Genomic DNA, 16023 nt, shown 5'->3' with positions numbered 1-16023 from the left:
GGACTAGCAGCTCTGATAGTGTGAACCAGCAGCTTTGCTATAGTTAAAGTTGAATCACTGTTTAAAAGATAACAATTCTAAGTGCTCTAAAATCCAATTGCTATCTCAGATTGTCTTGAAATTTCCCGTGCCTTACGGGAATGTGGGATAGGGTTACAAGTCCAAATTTGGGGTAATTTGAGCCACAGGTTCCCAAGATACAGCCCCCCCTAAAAAACAACTATTTACTTGGTTCTTCTTTCTTGCCCACACTTGGGGCTCAAACTATGGGTCTGATCCTCCCCAAACTGAGGCAGGACAAGTGGGGATGGGCAGTAGGGTTGGGGGACATGAAAATGGGTGACAGGAGAGGTGGCGGCCTGTCAACCCCACATTCCCCCCTCCTCTTTGAAGCCACCACCACAGCCCCTCCTGCTTCTCCCCCAAGGGTCGGTCCTGGGGCCGGTTTTGTTTAATCTCTTTATTAATGATCTGGAGGATGGTGTGGACTGCACTCTCAGCAAGTTTGCAGATGACACTAAACTGGGAGGAGTGGTAGATACACTAGAGGGTAGGGATCGGATACAGAGGGACCTAGACAAATTAGAGGATTGGGCAGAAAAAAACCTGATGAGGTTCAACAAGGACAAGTGCAGAGTCCTGCACTTAGGACGGAAGAATCCCATGCACTGCTACAGACTAGGGACCGAATGGCTAGGTAGCAGTTCTGCAGAAAAGGACCTAGGGGTCACAGTGGACGAGAAGCTGGATATGACTCAACAGCGTGCTCTTGTTGCCAAGAAGGCTAACGGCATTTTGGGCTGTATAAGTAGGGGCATTGCCAGCAAATCGAGGAACGTGATCATTCCCCTTTATTCGACATTGGTGAGGCCTCATCTGGAATACTGTGTCCAGTTTTGGGCCCCACACTACAAGAAGGGTGTGGAAAAATTGGAAAGAGTCCAACGGAGGGCAATAAAAATGATTAGGGGTCTGGAGCACATGACTTATGAGGAGAGGCTGAGGGAACTAGGATTGTTTAGTCTCCAGAAGAGAAGAATGAGGGGGGATTTGATAGCAGCCTTCAACTACCTGAAGGGGGGTTCCAAAGAGGATGGAGCTCGGCTGTTCTCAGTGGTGGCAGATGACAGAACAAGGAGCAATGGTCTCAAGTTGCAGTGGGGGAGGTCCAGGTTGGATATTAGGAAACACTATTTCACTAGGAGGGTGGTGAAGCACTGGAATGCGTTACCTAGGGAGGTGGTGGAGTCTCCTTCCTTGGAGGTTTTTAAGGCCCGGCTTGACAAAGCCCTGGCTGGGATGATTTAGTTGGGAATTGGTCCTGCTTTGAGCAGGGGGATGGAGTAGATGACCTCTTGAGGTCCCTTCCAACCCTGATATTCTATGATTCCCCCACTCTCTTCATCCTACCCAGGCTAAGTGGTTGGGGAATAGATGGAGATGCTTCCCATCCCTCCAGCAATGGCCAAGGCTGGGGGACATCCCACACACCAAGGGGATGTCCCCCAAGCCTCATTAAAAACAGGACGTGTTGTCCCCCTAGTATGAGGAGACAACAGAGCCACCCAGCTTTCCTATGCTGCCTCTAGCTCTGGGGAAGAAGACTCCAGGCTCACCCTTTCCCTCAATGCAGCTGTTTTAGGGGGAGAAGGGGTGATGCAAAGGAGTCAGAGCTGTGCAGTGGGGGATGTAGCAGGGGCTTCAACTCTGTCCCCCAAACCTCTGCACACCTATACCTAGGGCCTTACCAAATTCACAGTCCATTTTGGTCAATTTCATGGTCATAGGATTTTAAAAATCGTAAATTTAATAATTTAAAGTATTTAAATCTGAAATTTCACGGTGTTGTAATTGTAGGGGCCCTTCATTTTCCATTTTTATTTCATTTAATTTTTCTGGGGAATTTATCAGTGTTTATTACCACAACAAAAACAGGTGAAAATCAGTGCAAAAAACTATTAATAATTTTTCTGGGTAAATACTGGGGTTTATTTTGGTGGACTGAAAAGCAAGGAGGTGAAGTATTCAGTAGATTAATGCTTTGAATTCCATTCATCAATATGGTTTGCTGCAGAATTAAAACAAGAACTCAAAACACAATGCCACTTCTGAGTTTAAGAAAACAGTATATCTTTAATCCACAGATTAGGGCTGTCAAGCAATTTAAAAAATTAATCGTAATTAATTGTGATGTTAAATAATAATAGAACATTTATTTAAATATTTTGAGATGTTTTCTATATTTTCAAATATATTGATTTCAATTACAACTCTGAATACAAAGCGTACGGTGCTCACATTATATTTATTTTTTATTACAAATATTTGCACTGTAAAAAACAAGAAATAGTATTTTTCAATTCACCTAATACAACTACTGTAGTGCAATCTCTTTATCATGAAAGTTCAACTTACAAATGTAGAATTATGTATAAAAAAATAACTGCATTGTTTTATTTTTGAATGTAAAACTTTAGAGCCTACAAGTCCACTCAGTCCTACTTCTTGTTCAGCCAGTCACTCAGGCAAACAAGTTTGTTTACATTTGCAGGAGATAATGCTGCCCACTTCTTGTTCACAATGTCACCCGAAAGTGAGAACAGACGTTCGCATGGCACTGATGTAGACGGCGTCGCGAGATATTTATGTACCAGATGCACTAAAGATTCATATGTCCCTTCATGCTTCAGTGACCATTCCAGAGGACATGCGTCCATGCTGATGACGAGTTCTGCTCGATAATGATCCAAAGCAGTGCAGACCGATGCATTTTCATTTTCATCATCTGACTCAGAGGCCACCAGCAGAAGGTTGATTTTCTGTTTTGGTGGTTCAGGTTCTGTAGTTTCGCATTAGAGTGTTGCGGTGATGAGCTCCCAAAATCTTAAGAACCAGTTCCCTACCAGGTCCTCTTGGCGGCACTTTGGCGGCGGGGATCTTCACCGCCAAAGTGCCACCAAAGACCCTGGTAGGGAACCGGGAGGTGAGTATGGGCCCAGAGCCCTGGAGGTTGTGGGGGGCTCCAGGGGCTATTTAAAGGGCCGGGGCTCCAGCTGCCTCTGCTGCCCTGGTCCTTTAAATAGCCGCGGGAGCCCCACCGCTTCCCCAGGGCTCCAGTGGCTATTTAAAGGACCAGGGTGGCAGAGGCAGCTGGAGCCCCAGACTTTTTAAATAGCCCCCAAAGCCCCGCAGCCCTACCCCAGGGCTCCGGCAGCAGGGCTCTGGTGGCAATTTAAAGGGCCCGGTGCTCCAGCCTCTGCTGGGAGCCCCAGGCCCTTTAAAATTGCCCCCTGGGGAAGCTGGGCTGCTCTGGNNNNCCCCCAGGGCTCAGGCGGCTCTCTGAGGGGGGGGGAGCGGGGGAGGGGCTGGGGGAGCCTCGGCCTCCCCAGCTGGGAGCTTAGGTGGGCCAGACAGGACGGTCCTGCGGGCCGGAGTTTGCCCATCCACCTGCCCCTTTAGGAACCAGTTCTACACCGGCTTCTAAATTTAGCAACCGGTTCTTGCGAACCGGTGCGAACCGGTTCCTGCTCACCACTGGAGTGTTGCTCTTTTAAGACATCTGAAAGCATGCTGCACACCTCATCACCTTCAAATTCTTAAAGCTTGGGTCAAGTGCTGTAGCTATCTTTAGAAATCTCACATTGGTACCTTCTTTGTGTTTTGTCAGATCTGAAGTGGAAGTGTTCTTAAAACTAACATGTGCTGGGTCATCATCCGAGACTGCTATAACATGAAATATATGGCAGAATGCGGGTAAAACAGAGCAGGAGACATACAATTCTCCCCCTAGGAGTTGAGCCACTAATTTAATTAACAAAAATTTTCAACGAGTATCATCAGAATGGAAGCACGTCCTCTGGAATGGTGGCCGAAGCATGAAGGGGCATAAAAATGTTTGGCATATCTGACACGTAAATACCTTGTAACAGCAGCTACAAAGGTGCCATGCGAACGCTTGTTCTCACTTTCAGGTGACATTGTAAATAAGAAGTGGGCAGCATTATCTCCTGAAAATGTAAACAAACTTGTTTGTCTGAGCGAATGGCTGAACAAGAAGTAGAACTGAGTAGACTTATAGGCACTAAAGTTTTACATGGTTTGATTTTGAGTTCAGTTACGTAACAAAAAAATCTATATTTATAATTTGCACTTTCATGATAAAGAGACCGCAATACATTATTTGTATAAGGTGAACTGAAAAGTACTATTTCTTTTATCATTTTTACAGTGCAAATTATTGTAATAAAAATAATAATGTAAAGTGAGCACTGTACACTTTGTATTCTGTGTTGTAATTGAAATTAATATATTTGAAAATGTAGAAAAACATCCAAAAATATTTAATACATTTCAATGGGTATTCTATTTTTTAACAGTGTGATTAAAAGTGCGATTAATCAAGATTGTTTTAATTGCAATTCATTTTTTTTTTTTTAGTTAATCGTGTGGGTTAACTGCGATTAATCGACAGCCTTACCCCAAATAAAACTTTTCATTTGAATAAACAGTTTACTGTTGTAGACTTAGAACTATTAGCCTATAAATATTTACATTTAATCATTGGGCCACGCCATTTGCAGCGCATACACTTAACTTCATCCTTTTCTCCTGTTTTGGGGGTTTTTTTTTTTTAACTTTCGACTACTTCCTTCTGTTCTGAAATGTATTCTGATGCAGATTTACCTTTTCTTCCCATTTTAGTGTGTCAAATCTTTAACCATAATCTGCTAGCAGCTTTAAATGCGTACGTGGTGGGTGTGAGATTCATCACGATGTACAGATACGCATGCACTTCAGAGCTTGTGTGTATGCCTGTTCGTTTATTGTTTGTATCTTCTATCTAGACTGATACATAGCCTTACTTCAACAGACAGCTTTGCATATACACACAGATTAATGTATTATCATAATACATATATCTCATGCAATGTATTGTATTTTCCTAATAAAACAAGTTATTTTTATATATATTTGAATGATATAAAGTAGGGTAAAAATCAGAAAAAAATGAATACTTTTTGTAAAACCTGGGAATTTTTCGGTAAAAAATGGTTTAAACTGAAAACGAAGGGGCTTACCCATATACTAGGCCCACATCTGGAGTAGAGACTTTGCATCTGCACTCTCCTGCCACTTCCTGCCTCCAGCTGATACATGCCCTCCTCACAACCCACCACTCCCCACTTCCCCATGGCCCTTCCAAGCTTTCCAGGAGCATGGAGTGTGAAGGAGGATGGTGGAACTGGTGTGCAAGGGGGTGAGCGCCGAGCATTGTGGGTATTCGGGTGGTCAGAACAATGGGTGTGATGTAGGGGATGTTGGCGCTGATGGAACAGTGGTAGGGGAACATGGTGGTTAAGAGCAGTGACCTATGGTGAGGAGGGGGTTGGAGCAATGCAGGGAAGAGTGGAGTGGAAAGGAGGGGTCAGAGCTATGCATCGGAGGATGCTGGGGGGCTTCACATATGTCCCCCAAAACTCCGTACATCCATTTCCACCTCCCATGTCTGCCTCCCTTTCAAAAAATATCCTCACTGACTCCATGCCAGTCCCTGCACTGTTCCTGCATCTTCTCCCCAGCTCTCCCACCAGCGGGTTCCATTCCAACACTCACCTCTCTGTGGGGAGGTGGGCTGAGTTGGACTGGCAAGGAGATGAGAAGATGACACAGGGCAGTGAACGGACTCACATGCAGCCTGTGCATTCTGTGGCCAGGGTAATCATTGCCAGGGATCCAGCAGCAGTGGAGGGGGAGAGCTGGGCTGCGATGCATGAGGATACTGAAAAATTATTTTAAAAAACCCAAGGAAATTAAGTGCCCAAAAACTTTGTTAGGGTGACCAGATGTCCCGATTTTATAGGGACAGTCCCGATTTTTGGATCTTTTTCTTACATAGGCTCCTATTACCCCCCGACCCCCATCCCGATTTTTCACACTTGCTGTCTGGTCACCCTAAGCTTTGTTAACACAGAGTTAAGGTTCCCTGGTCGAGTTGCATGCCCTTTCAGAACTCTGAGTTCAGCTGCACCCAAACTGCTGAAAACCAGGAACTACAGAGTTAAAGTACACACTCCTCTCCCTGGCAATGCAATCTTAACTCTGCCCTTTTTGAGCAATGCCTCAAAATGCCAACACCACATACTAGTGCTCTACAGATGCTATAGAATATTCTGGGATCAGAGCACAAGAGAACTGTAGGACAAAGTCTTAGCTAAGGCAAAACTAAGGTTAGGTCTGATGTAGCAAACAGGAGCTACTAACACCTGGTCTACACTCAAACACTGAGCCAATTCCACACAAACCACCCCAAACTAACTGTTACCTCCCCTTCACCCCAGCCTAAGCATTCCTTCTGAGGCATTGCCTTCACTAACCCCTCACCAGCTAGGGTGACCAGATGACAGGAAGAAAATATCGGGACACAAGAGGGGGGGGGGTCACCAGCAGAGCAAAAAAAATCCAAAACCGAATGCTGCCGGTGTAACGACACAAACAGCTCCCTCTCCCAATTCCCTACTGTGGCCCAGTGCTGCCGGCTTTGGGGGGGGGGAAGCAGAGAACAGCCTAGTGCTGCAGGCAGTCAGAGGAGATTATGCACGCTCCCTTAGCTATGCATACCTCCAACATCTAGGTATTTACACCAGGCTCATCACCATAATGACAGAGCAGAGAAGTAACAACCGCTGTAACTTTTCCTTTCACTCTGCATTCTGACATGCAAGTCTAGCTGGGTCCAGACTGGTAGCAATGTGTGGATCAGTTTACAGTGGGGGAGCCTCTGGTTTTCAGGAGGGGAGGGGGGGAAAACAACCGAGAACAGCTGAGTGCTGCCAGCAGTCAGAGGAGTGGGGGGGGGGGGGGGAAGAAAAAAAACCCGGGCGGCAGGGAGAGAAAAAAAAAAAAAAGGCGGAGTGCAGCATCCCTACCGATGCGGGACAAACACCTAAATATCAGGACGGTCCCGATTTTATCGGGACGTCTGGTCACCCTATCACCAGCCCCCAGGGTGCCACACTGCTGACAACCCAGATAACAAGATCACCCCATGCATCGACACTGACACAATCTACAGAAGTCAGCACTTAAATGAGGCACTTGTGACCCTCGGATATACTCATGCACCTCTCGTCATACCACACACTATGTCTACACTACAGCTTATGTTGGCATAGCATGTCGCTTGGGGGGGTGAATCAATTACCCCCTCCCCCCCGAGCGACATAAATTACACCGACATAAGCGCTGGTGTGGACAGAAGTTTTCCCGCCAACATAGCTGCCACTGCTCACAGGGACTAGAGTAGATAAGCTGAGGGGAGAGCTTTCTCCTGTCGGCTTATAGCCAGGGCCACCCTTACCCATACGCAAAGTACGCAGCTGCATAGGGCACCAGGAAACTTGGGGCACCAAATTTTCTGGTGCCCTGCGCAGCTCTGTGCTGCTCCAGCCCCTCCCCACCTCTTCCCCAGGCCCCCCACCCCGCCCCGCCCCAGCCCCTCCTATTCCCATCCCTGCTCCACCCCAGCCCCGCCTCTTCCCGTCCCTGGGGAGTGCAGCAGAGCCGGGCCTGCACTCACCGGCAGCGGGAAGTGCAGGGACCCGACCCCAGCCACACCACCGGTGAGTGCTGGGAGGTGGTTCCCTCCTGTCCCCCAAGCCAGCTGCACCCCCACCCCATGGGGGGCTGCGTAGGGCCCCAGAATAGCTAGGGACGGCCCTGCTTACAGCGGCTACATTAGACAGTTTGCAGCAGTGCGGCTGTAAACTCTCTAGTGTGACCATGCCCACAGTAACAACTGTACCAGCTGCTCCAGTCTAAGCCCTCCACCATTCAGTACAACTACACCTAACACAGTGAACACAGCTGACATGAATGCAGATAAATGCTGGAATTCAAATTTGTGGAACACAACACAAATAATTGTATAGCCTCTTAGAATTTTCTGCTGGCTACTTATTATGGCATCCCATTTGTGAACCATTCCCAATGGCTATTGCTAGCTCCAGGGGGCAGAGTTAAGGTTGCATTGCAGGAGTGGCCTGTACCTTAACTTCGTATTTCCTGGGTTTCAGAGGTTGGTGTCAGTCAGTCACCTTGAACTAGCAGTTTGCACCTCACCCCAAAGCCAAAGATAAAATCAAACCCAAGCAATACCAACCTTATCCTCAAAATCCTGGGCATACAGTTAGGCTTTGCTCACAAGTCAGCAGATTTGTTTTGGACTACGAAGGAAGGAACTTCTGAAGCTCAGGCGTCTCACAGAGAACACTATGCTGAGGGCTCTCTACTTCCTTCTCCCCACTCCGTCCCCGAAGGGCTTCAGCTCAAGCATCTACACTGATAGCATCTGTGGCAATAGGACATGAGTCACTGTCCCTCTCCTCATGTAAGGCAGGCCCCAAACTACTCGGGTCTTTGTAGGTCAATACTAACATCTTAACCCTGGAAAGCCATAAACAATCAATAGAGAGAGCGATGATAATGATGACGTTAGGGTTCCACTCACCCGTAATGTGTCTTTGCCAGCAATGCCTAGAAGCTGCCCAGTACCATACTGTAGAGCAAAGGCCTGCCCTCCATGCTGATAGGAGTTTGATAGAAATGATTTGAATTTTTCATGCATCTCTGTGAAAATAAACCTCACCCTTAGCACTAAAGATATGGTTATCGGGAATGTACCAGATTTCTGAGACACAGGACTAGCTGACAGTCAAACAAAACACATTGTTTGGAGAAGCAAAATAATACATGAAGGGAAGCAGGCAAGAGTCCCTGCATCCCATAAGCCCTGCAGTTTTCTCCCTATTCTGAAAATATCTCAGCGATTGATTGATTTCCTTTCTGTGTCAAAAATACTTTTTTTTTAAATCCAGCTATTTCCACAGATTTTTTTTTAACTTTCTCATGTTTCTTTTGCCCCCAATTTTTCATAGTATTTGATTGTCAATTAACAGCTGTTGCAGCAGCAAAAGGTGCATATCATGGCTATGGTGAGGCATAGGAGGAATGGAATTTAAAATAGTAACGCAATGACAGTGCCAATGAGGACCTTCAAACCTATCCTTCCCTGCCATCTTCCTGACACATTTAGAGGGCAAAAACAACTAAGAATCCTTGTGGCACCTTAGAGACTAACTAATTTATTTGGGCATAAGCTTTTGTGGGCTATAACCCACTTCATCAGATGCATGGAGTGAAAAATACAGTAGGCAGGTATAAATATACAGCACATCGAAAGATGGGAGTTGCCTTACCAAGTGGGGGGGTCAGTCTAATGAGGCCAGTTCAATCAGGGTGGATGTGGACCATTCCCAACAGTTGACAAGAAGGTGAGAGTATCAACAGAAGGAAAATTACTTTTTGTAGTGACCCAGCCACTCCCAGTCTTTATTCAGGCCTAATTTGATGGTGTCTAGTTTGCAAATTAATTCCAGTTCTGCAGTTTCTCATTGAAGTCTGTTTTTGAAGTTTTTTTGTTGAAGAATGGCCACTTTTAAGTCTGTTATTGAGTGTCCATTCAAAAAAACCATTAAAAAACCAGTAGGAGAGCACTTCAATCTCCCTGGATACTCAGTAACAGTGGAACCATTTAGAGAGCAGAATCTCACCTCTTCTGCTCTACACATCCTGTTTCTTTAGGGGATGCACAGCAAAGTCTGCCTACTCCTTCCACAAATCCTTTCACATTTTCCTTCAGCCCAGAATCAAAAGATCAGTGTAGCAGCAGCAGCTGCAGTGGAGGAGCCTCTCCACTTCCACTGCTGTGTAACAGAGAGAAGATGCCCACCCCAGGAAAAGACACTCAGAGTTTGGACATCATGGCCAAAGTTCTTGAGAACACTGTCTCAATATTGATGTGAATAAGACCATGCATACAGTACCTCCTCCACCACCCCCTTTAGTAGCTGGATGAATGCATGAGTTGGTTGCCATCTGAAGATGTCAGGAAGGGGAAAGAGTTGTTGCGTGAGCAAAAATCTTTTCCTAGAAGATTGCACCAACTCAGAGAGCACCCTGACCTATTGAGGGATGGGGAGGGAGGCAGCTGGATACTCCGATCGGACTGAGCTCCATATCTGAGGTTATGAGTATTATCCAGATGCTTGTGCCCCTAAATACAGATTCCACTGAAATATTAACCTGTTCATTTCTCCCTGCTGGGCACATCTATAGCCTTTAGATTCCAGTTCTTCACTCTGAGATTTTCTCTCTGTCTTCTCTTGCTTCAGATGTCTCTGGCAGCATGAAGTTTGAATGCTGTTTCTTATCCACCACAACATAAGTTGTGTGCGGTATAATGGACATATTAGTGTAGCTCAGCAGCTAACTCTGAGATAAGCAACACAGATATTCTTTCTAGTGACCCCTTTTTCTTACCCACCTCACCAGTATAGTGGAAATGGACTAATCCTTTCACCTCCCACTTTGTGTCTCTTGTCCCTGTTGTATCTAACTAGCAATGACAAATTCCAGAGCGTGCAGAACTGGAATTAATCTGAATATCACGGGAGAGTATCGACTCCCTCCACTGTTGCAAAACTTGAATAAAACTGCGAGTGAGTCTCTCAGTAGAATAGTTGTAAAATAGGGGTGTGAAGTGAAGGTATGTGAGACTCTGCTGAACACTCAAGAAATGTATTTGGTTTTCGGTTAAATATGTTTTCCAACAAAGTGCATTCATTGTAGGAGAGCTACTTTAAAAGGTGGATTAAACCATTAGATGCTCAACGGAACATAACATCTCTTACTGCAGGCTTCGCTGATGCAATAAGCTGAAGGGACCCAAAAATTGGATGATCCTGTGTCGAACACCACTGTGAATTTCTGAGGTGGGGTGCCAACACTTATCACCCCATAGTACTGGGCCTGGGGAAGAAATATACGTAGTCAGTTTAGCGCTATTCAATGCAGACTATCCTTGAAGAAAAGACAGACAAACAGGGCAGTAGCAACAAAGAACGTGGCCCCCTCCGAACATATGTCCAGACGGGGCCCCTTACAATGCAGAAACTGGAATGCAGTATTTATTTTGCCACTTTTAGGGGCCCCCTTCCTTGCGGGGTCCCCTCCAGTCGGAGGGTACGGAGGGCGCTCGCTACGCCTCTGCAGACAAAGGTACAATGTAAAATATCCTCAGTGTTTCCAATCCAATTTGATTTGACTTTTAATTAAATGCTACCTCTACCAGGCAACCAATTCTTTCCCGTCCCATGAGTGGCCACTTAAGGCAGATTTCAGGATGTGGCATAGCTTTTAAGCACTTCAAGAGCAAGAAGTCAATCCTGGAGTTTTTCCATTGACTTAAATGGAAGCAAAATCATGCACCAAACTCTTACAAATGATAGGCAAAATCTGCAATAAATTCCTGCAAAACTCCTATTGAAGGCAACAGGAAGGTCTGGGAGCTTTATCGTAATAAGAAATGCAAGATGTAGCCCTACTGATTTTAGAAAGCTCTGAATATTAACCCAACTGGCAATGCAACTATCACCTCACTGGGGCACACTGCTGTATATTTTTATTTGAATGTATTCTAGTCAGTAGTAGTTAGTCAGTTAAAACAAGCTGATCAAATTCAGTCTCTGCTTAAGACTCCACCTGACGCACCACACAAAACCTATCAGACGAATATAGAAAATACAGAAGGCTCTTCTGTATAAAAGGCTGATGGAGATAATCTGTGAACCTGTGAACTCTGAAGTAGCTTATCAACTTCCAGGCTCCAAGTGCTTAGTGCCCATATCTGCCTATGGAATAGCACTGCGGCATTAGGAGCCCTATTTTTAGGAATAGGCATTTCTGGCATCCGATGCAGATAGAAAAGCCTATCCAGTGCCAAAATATTCTGTATTGATGCAAATATTTGAACGTTTATTATGAATGTATTAATTGCTATTAATGTGCTCAGCACTGAATGGAACGTGGTCTCTGCCCCAAGAACTTACATTCTAAATTAGACAAGTCAGTAAAAACAGCAGCATGAGTTATGTGTAATAGAACATCTAGATGAGCTAAATCTACTAAGTCACGGCATGATTTTATTTATTACTGTAACCCTCGTCCTCCGCCATTATTGTTTATCACCTTTTTGCATCATCTGTAAAACTAGATTGTAAGCTCTTGAGAGCAGGGACCTTATCTTTGTATTCGTTTCTGTACAACACCTAGCGCATTAATAATAATAAATAATATGGTTAAATGGAAAAACCTGCAACATTTTGAGATTAATTAAGTAGTGTGTTATTTGTGGGAAGTATGTTATTGTCTGTATATTTAAAACTGAAAATCCCTTTGGGGCATGATCCATAATTTTCTCTAGATACAATGACAAGCACTCTGTCAGAGCTAAGCAAGCCCTTCCAACTACAACCCTCAGTGAGCAGATTAAGATTTAAGAATTTTTTCTATAGTAAACTAAAGTTAGGGTGTGTTGCGGTGAATCTTATCTAGATTGTCCCCTAGGCTTCTGTTCTTTTAACTTCACCCTGAGGATCACCATTTCCAATTCACTAGCTTTCCCCTCATCAGAACAGGTGGAAGTGGGATCCTACTTTATCCTAACTGGGTCATAGTATTATTTCTTTATTATATGCTACAAAACTAAAAGTATGCCCATCCCAGGCCCCCTTGTTGTCCCTTGCTACTAGATACAGATATATCATTATGTAAAGCTGGAGAGACAGAGGGATCATAATTCATAAGCAGGGAAGCTTTGTTTAAATTAAGTAGTCCCACCTTACAAGTGAAATAGTAAGGCTATAAATCATTCTACTAGCAGCTGGTTTTCTAGTATTTGTATCTTCACAAAATGCTCATCAGTTAAGACCCAGGAAGCAAAACCAGAAATGCTATTGTTTAGGAGTTTTTAATTTTATTGGTGGGTGGAAAAATGCATGGAATCCCACCCACTATATGAAATTCATTTTAGGGAAGTGGCCTGTTCAGAGCCGGTGCTAGACATAAGCAGACTAAGCATTTGCTTAGGGCCCTAGCAGCTCAACGGGGCCCCCTATTCACTTTTTATTATGTGCTGGGGCGGGAGGAGCAAAAATATTCCTGCTTAAGACTCCCAATGAGCTAGCACCATCTCTGGGCCTGGTCACTTGGGAGAGAGCTGGATTATAGACAGAATCTGCTCAGCTGTGCTCATAGTCAAATTGCCAGTCGTGGGGGGAGTTTGGAATGGTCAACTAGTGCATTTGCCACTTTGGGCAAAACTAAATAATTGATCATTTCCAGTTTTTAAACTATAAGATGAGAGAAAAAGATTGAGCAATTCACAGGGTGGCCTCAGTTCTACCCATCCCCCTTAGGCCCAGGCAGGGCTTTCCTCAAGGCCACCCCCACTTCTACCTCCCCTCAGGTGGGGACAGGGCCCTGCTCAGGGACACACCTCTTGCTATCTCTCCCCAGGGCAGGGCTCACTTCAGGGCTACTCAGGTCACTACCTACACGTCCCTCTGGCTAGAGTGCGAGTGTTGCTGACTGGTTTTATAGCACTGGTCAAAACACCAGGAAAAGGTTTCACAAACATTTTTCGACTCTTGTTACTGGTTTTATTGCCTAGCTCAACTGCTAGTTAAAAAAAAAAAAAAAAACTTCTCAACAAAAATTTTCAGGACGTTTTCTGTCAAAATTTAAACAGTCAACAAAAATGTTTTCAGAAATTCTAAATTTGGAAAACTCTGGCCAGCTCTAGTTCTAACGGGAGTTGTTTTTAACCCGTCACGCTCTTCTTCCATGCTCACCTCTGGGCCTTTTTCCTTGTAGCCCCCTATTTTGGAACCCCCTCTCATTGACCCAATTTGCCATGCTTCCACCATCTTGAATACAAACACAATCTCCTCCAAGAAGCCTGTATAACCTAGTCCTCTCCTTTGATAAATGTTAACAAAATAACCCATTAGAAAACCAAACAAAACTCTAAACCAAGAAACATGGTGTTCACAAGCTCAAATCACTTGTGTGATATAATATCCCACCCAACCCCAGTCCTTCAAATCGGAGATCTGTTTAGATGGGAAATTCTTCAGGGCTAAGGCAGGCCTGACATTTTTATCTCTGAAGTGCCTCTTGCACTTTGGGCACAATAAATAATAATAGCAAAAACTACATTCGTATTACCTACATGTCTTTATTGACACAAAAAGAACAGGAGTACTTGTGGGACCTTAGAGACTAACAAATTTATTTGAGCATTTGAGCTACAAGTGGGATGTAGCCCACGAAAGCTTATGCTCAAATAAATTTGTTAGTCTCTAAGGTGCCACAAGTACTCCTGTTCTTTTTGCAGATACAGACTAACACGGCTGCTACTCTGAAACCTGTCTTTATTGACAAGAATTTATTTGTGACCTAACATGTTCAAACAAGATGAGATTTTGGTTTATTTTGTAACATGTCAACAAACATATTTCTGATCGATGTTGCTGGGCCTCCTACATAGATGTGAGCCCCAATGAAGTCAATCGGGGTACGTGTGACTCATTGCAGGGACATAGTTTCTAAACTAGAGGGAAATTCTAGGTAGGTCCCATGTCTATCCTAATTTTACTCATGTTACTAGATCAGTCTTTTACAAACTGGGAAGCTCATTTATAAGGATGCAAAGAATCTAGTTTAAACAGATACACAATTAATCTCAACTTGCAAAACTTTATATAAGAGAAGTAGTGTGCTGAACTAAACCTGCCTTCAGTACAATAAATAACCCTTTAAATTCCATTACACAAGAACATACTCACATTCATGTAATCATATAGCCTTTCTGAAGCAGATCCAGCTGATAGAAAAATATCTGAAGGGAAGCAATGCAGGTATCTCCGAGCAAAAATGTCAGGCTGATGATTTTTCCAAAATTCCTCCAGTTCTCCCTTTTCTCGAAGTTGCCTCTTGATGGATTTAAATCGACCTAAAGGGATCCTAAACAAACACAAACCATTTTAATTGGACTTCCAGTCTATATCACTCAAATGCCAATGTTTTTTTTAAAATGGCTTTTTCAGTAACACACAGAGATCATTCCAGGAAATCAGCTGAGAACAAAATGCACTATAAGGACCATTTTGTGATACTTGAAACGCTTTCTTACCTTTCTATTGCTAAAATGAATGGAATATAAACCAGAAACACTAATAGCATCCTCATGGTTTCAGGTGGGTGGGAATCTATATGACATTCATACACTTCGTACGGTCTTTTATACTTCATTGGACAACAAAGGGCTGTTAGCCAGGTCAATCAATTCCAGGAGGTCAGTGGTTTGGCAGAACCCTCATTAATGTGTCCTAGGGCAAACCATTGGTTTGTGTAAATATTGACATCCACTGAAGATATTAAAGTGCATTGAGCAAGGGCCTGGTCTATATGAAAAGATATATGTTAACATTATATATATAGGCAAAATTCAGCCCATGTTGTGGGAGAGTGAGAGAGAGAAAGCAAAACACAAAGCAACTTAAGGAATTTTCTTGCTACCTCGATGTACAAAGAAGCTGGAAAGTCAGCATAGCTGACAGGTATTTCTAAGGTGACTAAGATAATTAGGTAGGATTTAATATCCAATAGCTTAGCTTTTGATATGGAGCTTACTACAGGAGGATCTAGCTGCAGCACCTAGGTGTCCGAGTGTGCTGTGACAAGTCACTCCCCCAACAACTGAAGATAAATGCCCTATATAAAGCTAAGCTATGTGTGCTGTTTATGAGAGCTGTATTTCAAATAAGATAAATGGACTGTCATCCAAAAAAAAGTCATCAGTCAAAAAAGATAGTGGCATGCAAAGTAATGCAAGAAATAGCTTAGGATTTTTTTCCTGTCACACATTGTCAAGGCAGTTTTTAATGGAGATTTTGCTATGGTTTCAACAAGACATTTATAATTTCTCATTTGTAATTTTTTCCTATAACTATCCTGAATATAGAAGCCCCCAGCCATGCCCAAGGCCAACAGATGGACCAAACAGGGAAAATGTAAAATATTGTCATAAGGGGACTCTGCTTCATTAGACTGCTAAAGATCCTA

General features: G+C 44.0%; 1 protein-coding gene across 1 annotated transcript in view; it reads right to left on the bottom strand.

The window, feature by feature from the left end:
* LOC117877791 (cathepsin E-like) overlaps positions 1-15614 on the bottom strand; it is a 28628-nt gene extending 13014 nt beyond the window's left edge. Inside the window, exons 1-4 of the mRNA XM_034771284.1 lie at positions 15092-15614; positions 14745-14922; positions 10749-10866; positions 8507-8625 (exon numbers count right to left, since the gene is read on the bottom strand). Of these exons, the coding sequence (XP_034627175.1) occupies positions 8507-8625; positions 10749-10866; positions 14745-14922; positions 15092-15210 (534 nt within the window). The 5' untranslated portion in view covers positions 15211-15614. The remainder of the gene's footprint in view (positions 1-8506; positions 8626-10748; positions 10867-14744; positions 14923-15091) is intronic.
* Between the last annotated feature and the right edge of the window lie 409 nt (positions 15615-16023).

Source organism: Trachemys scripta, chromosome 1, assembly GCF_013100865.1.
Source record: "Trachemys scripta elegans isolate TJP31775 chromosome 1, CAS_Tse_1.0, whole genome shotgun sequence".
NCBI lineage: Eukaryota > Metazoa > Chordata > Testudines > Emydidae > Trachemys > Trachemys scripta.
This window is presented reverse-complemented; position numbering and strand designations above follow the sequence as displayed.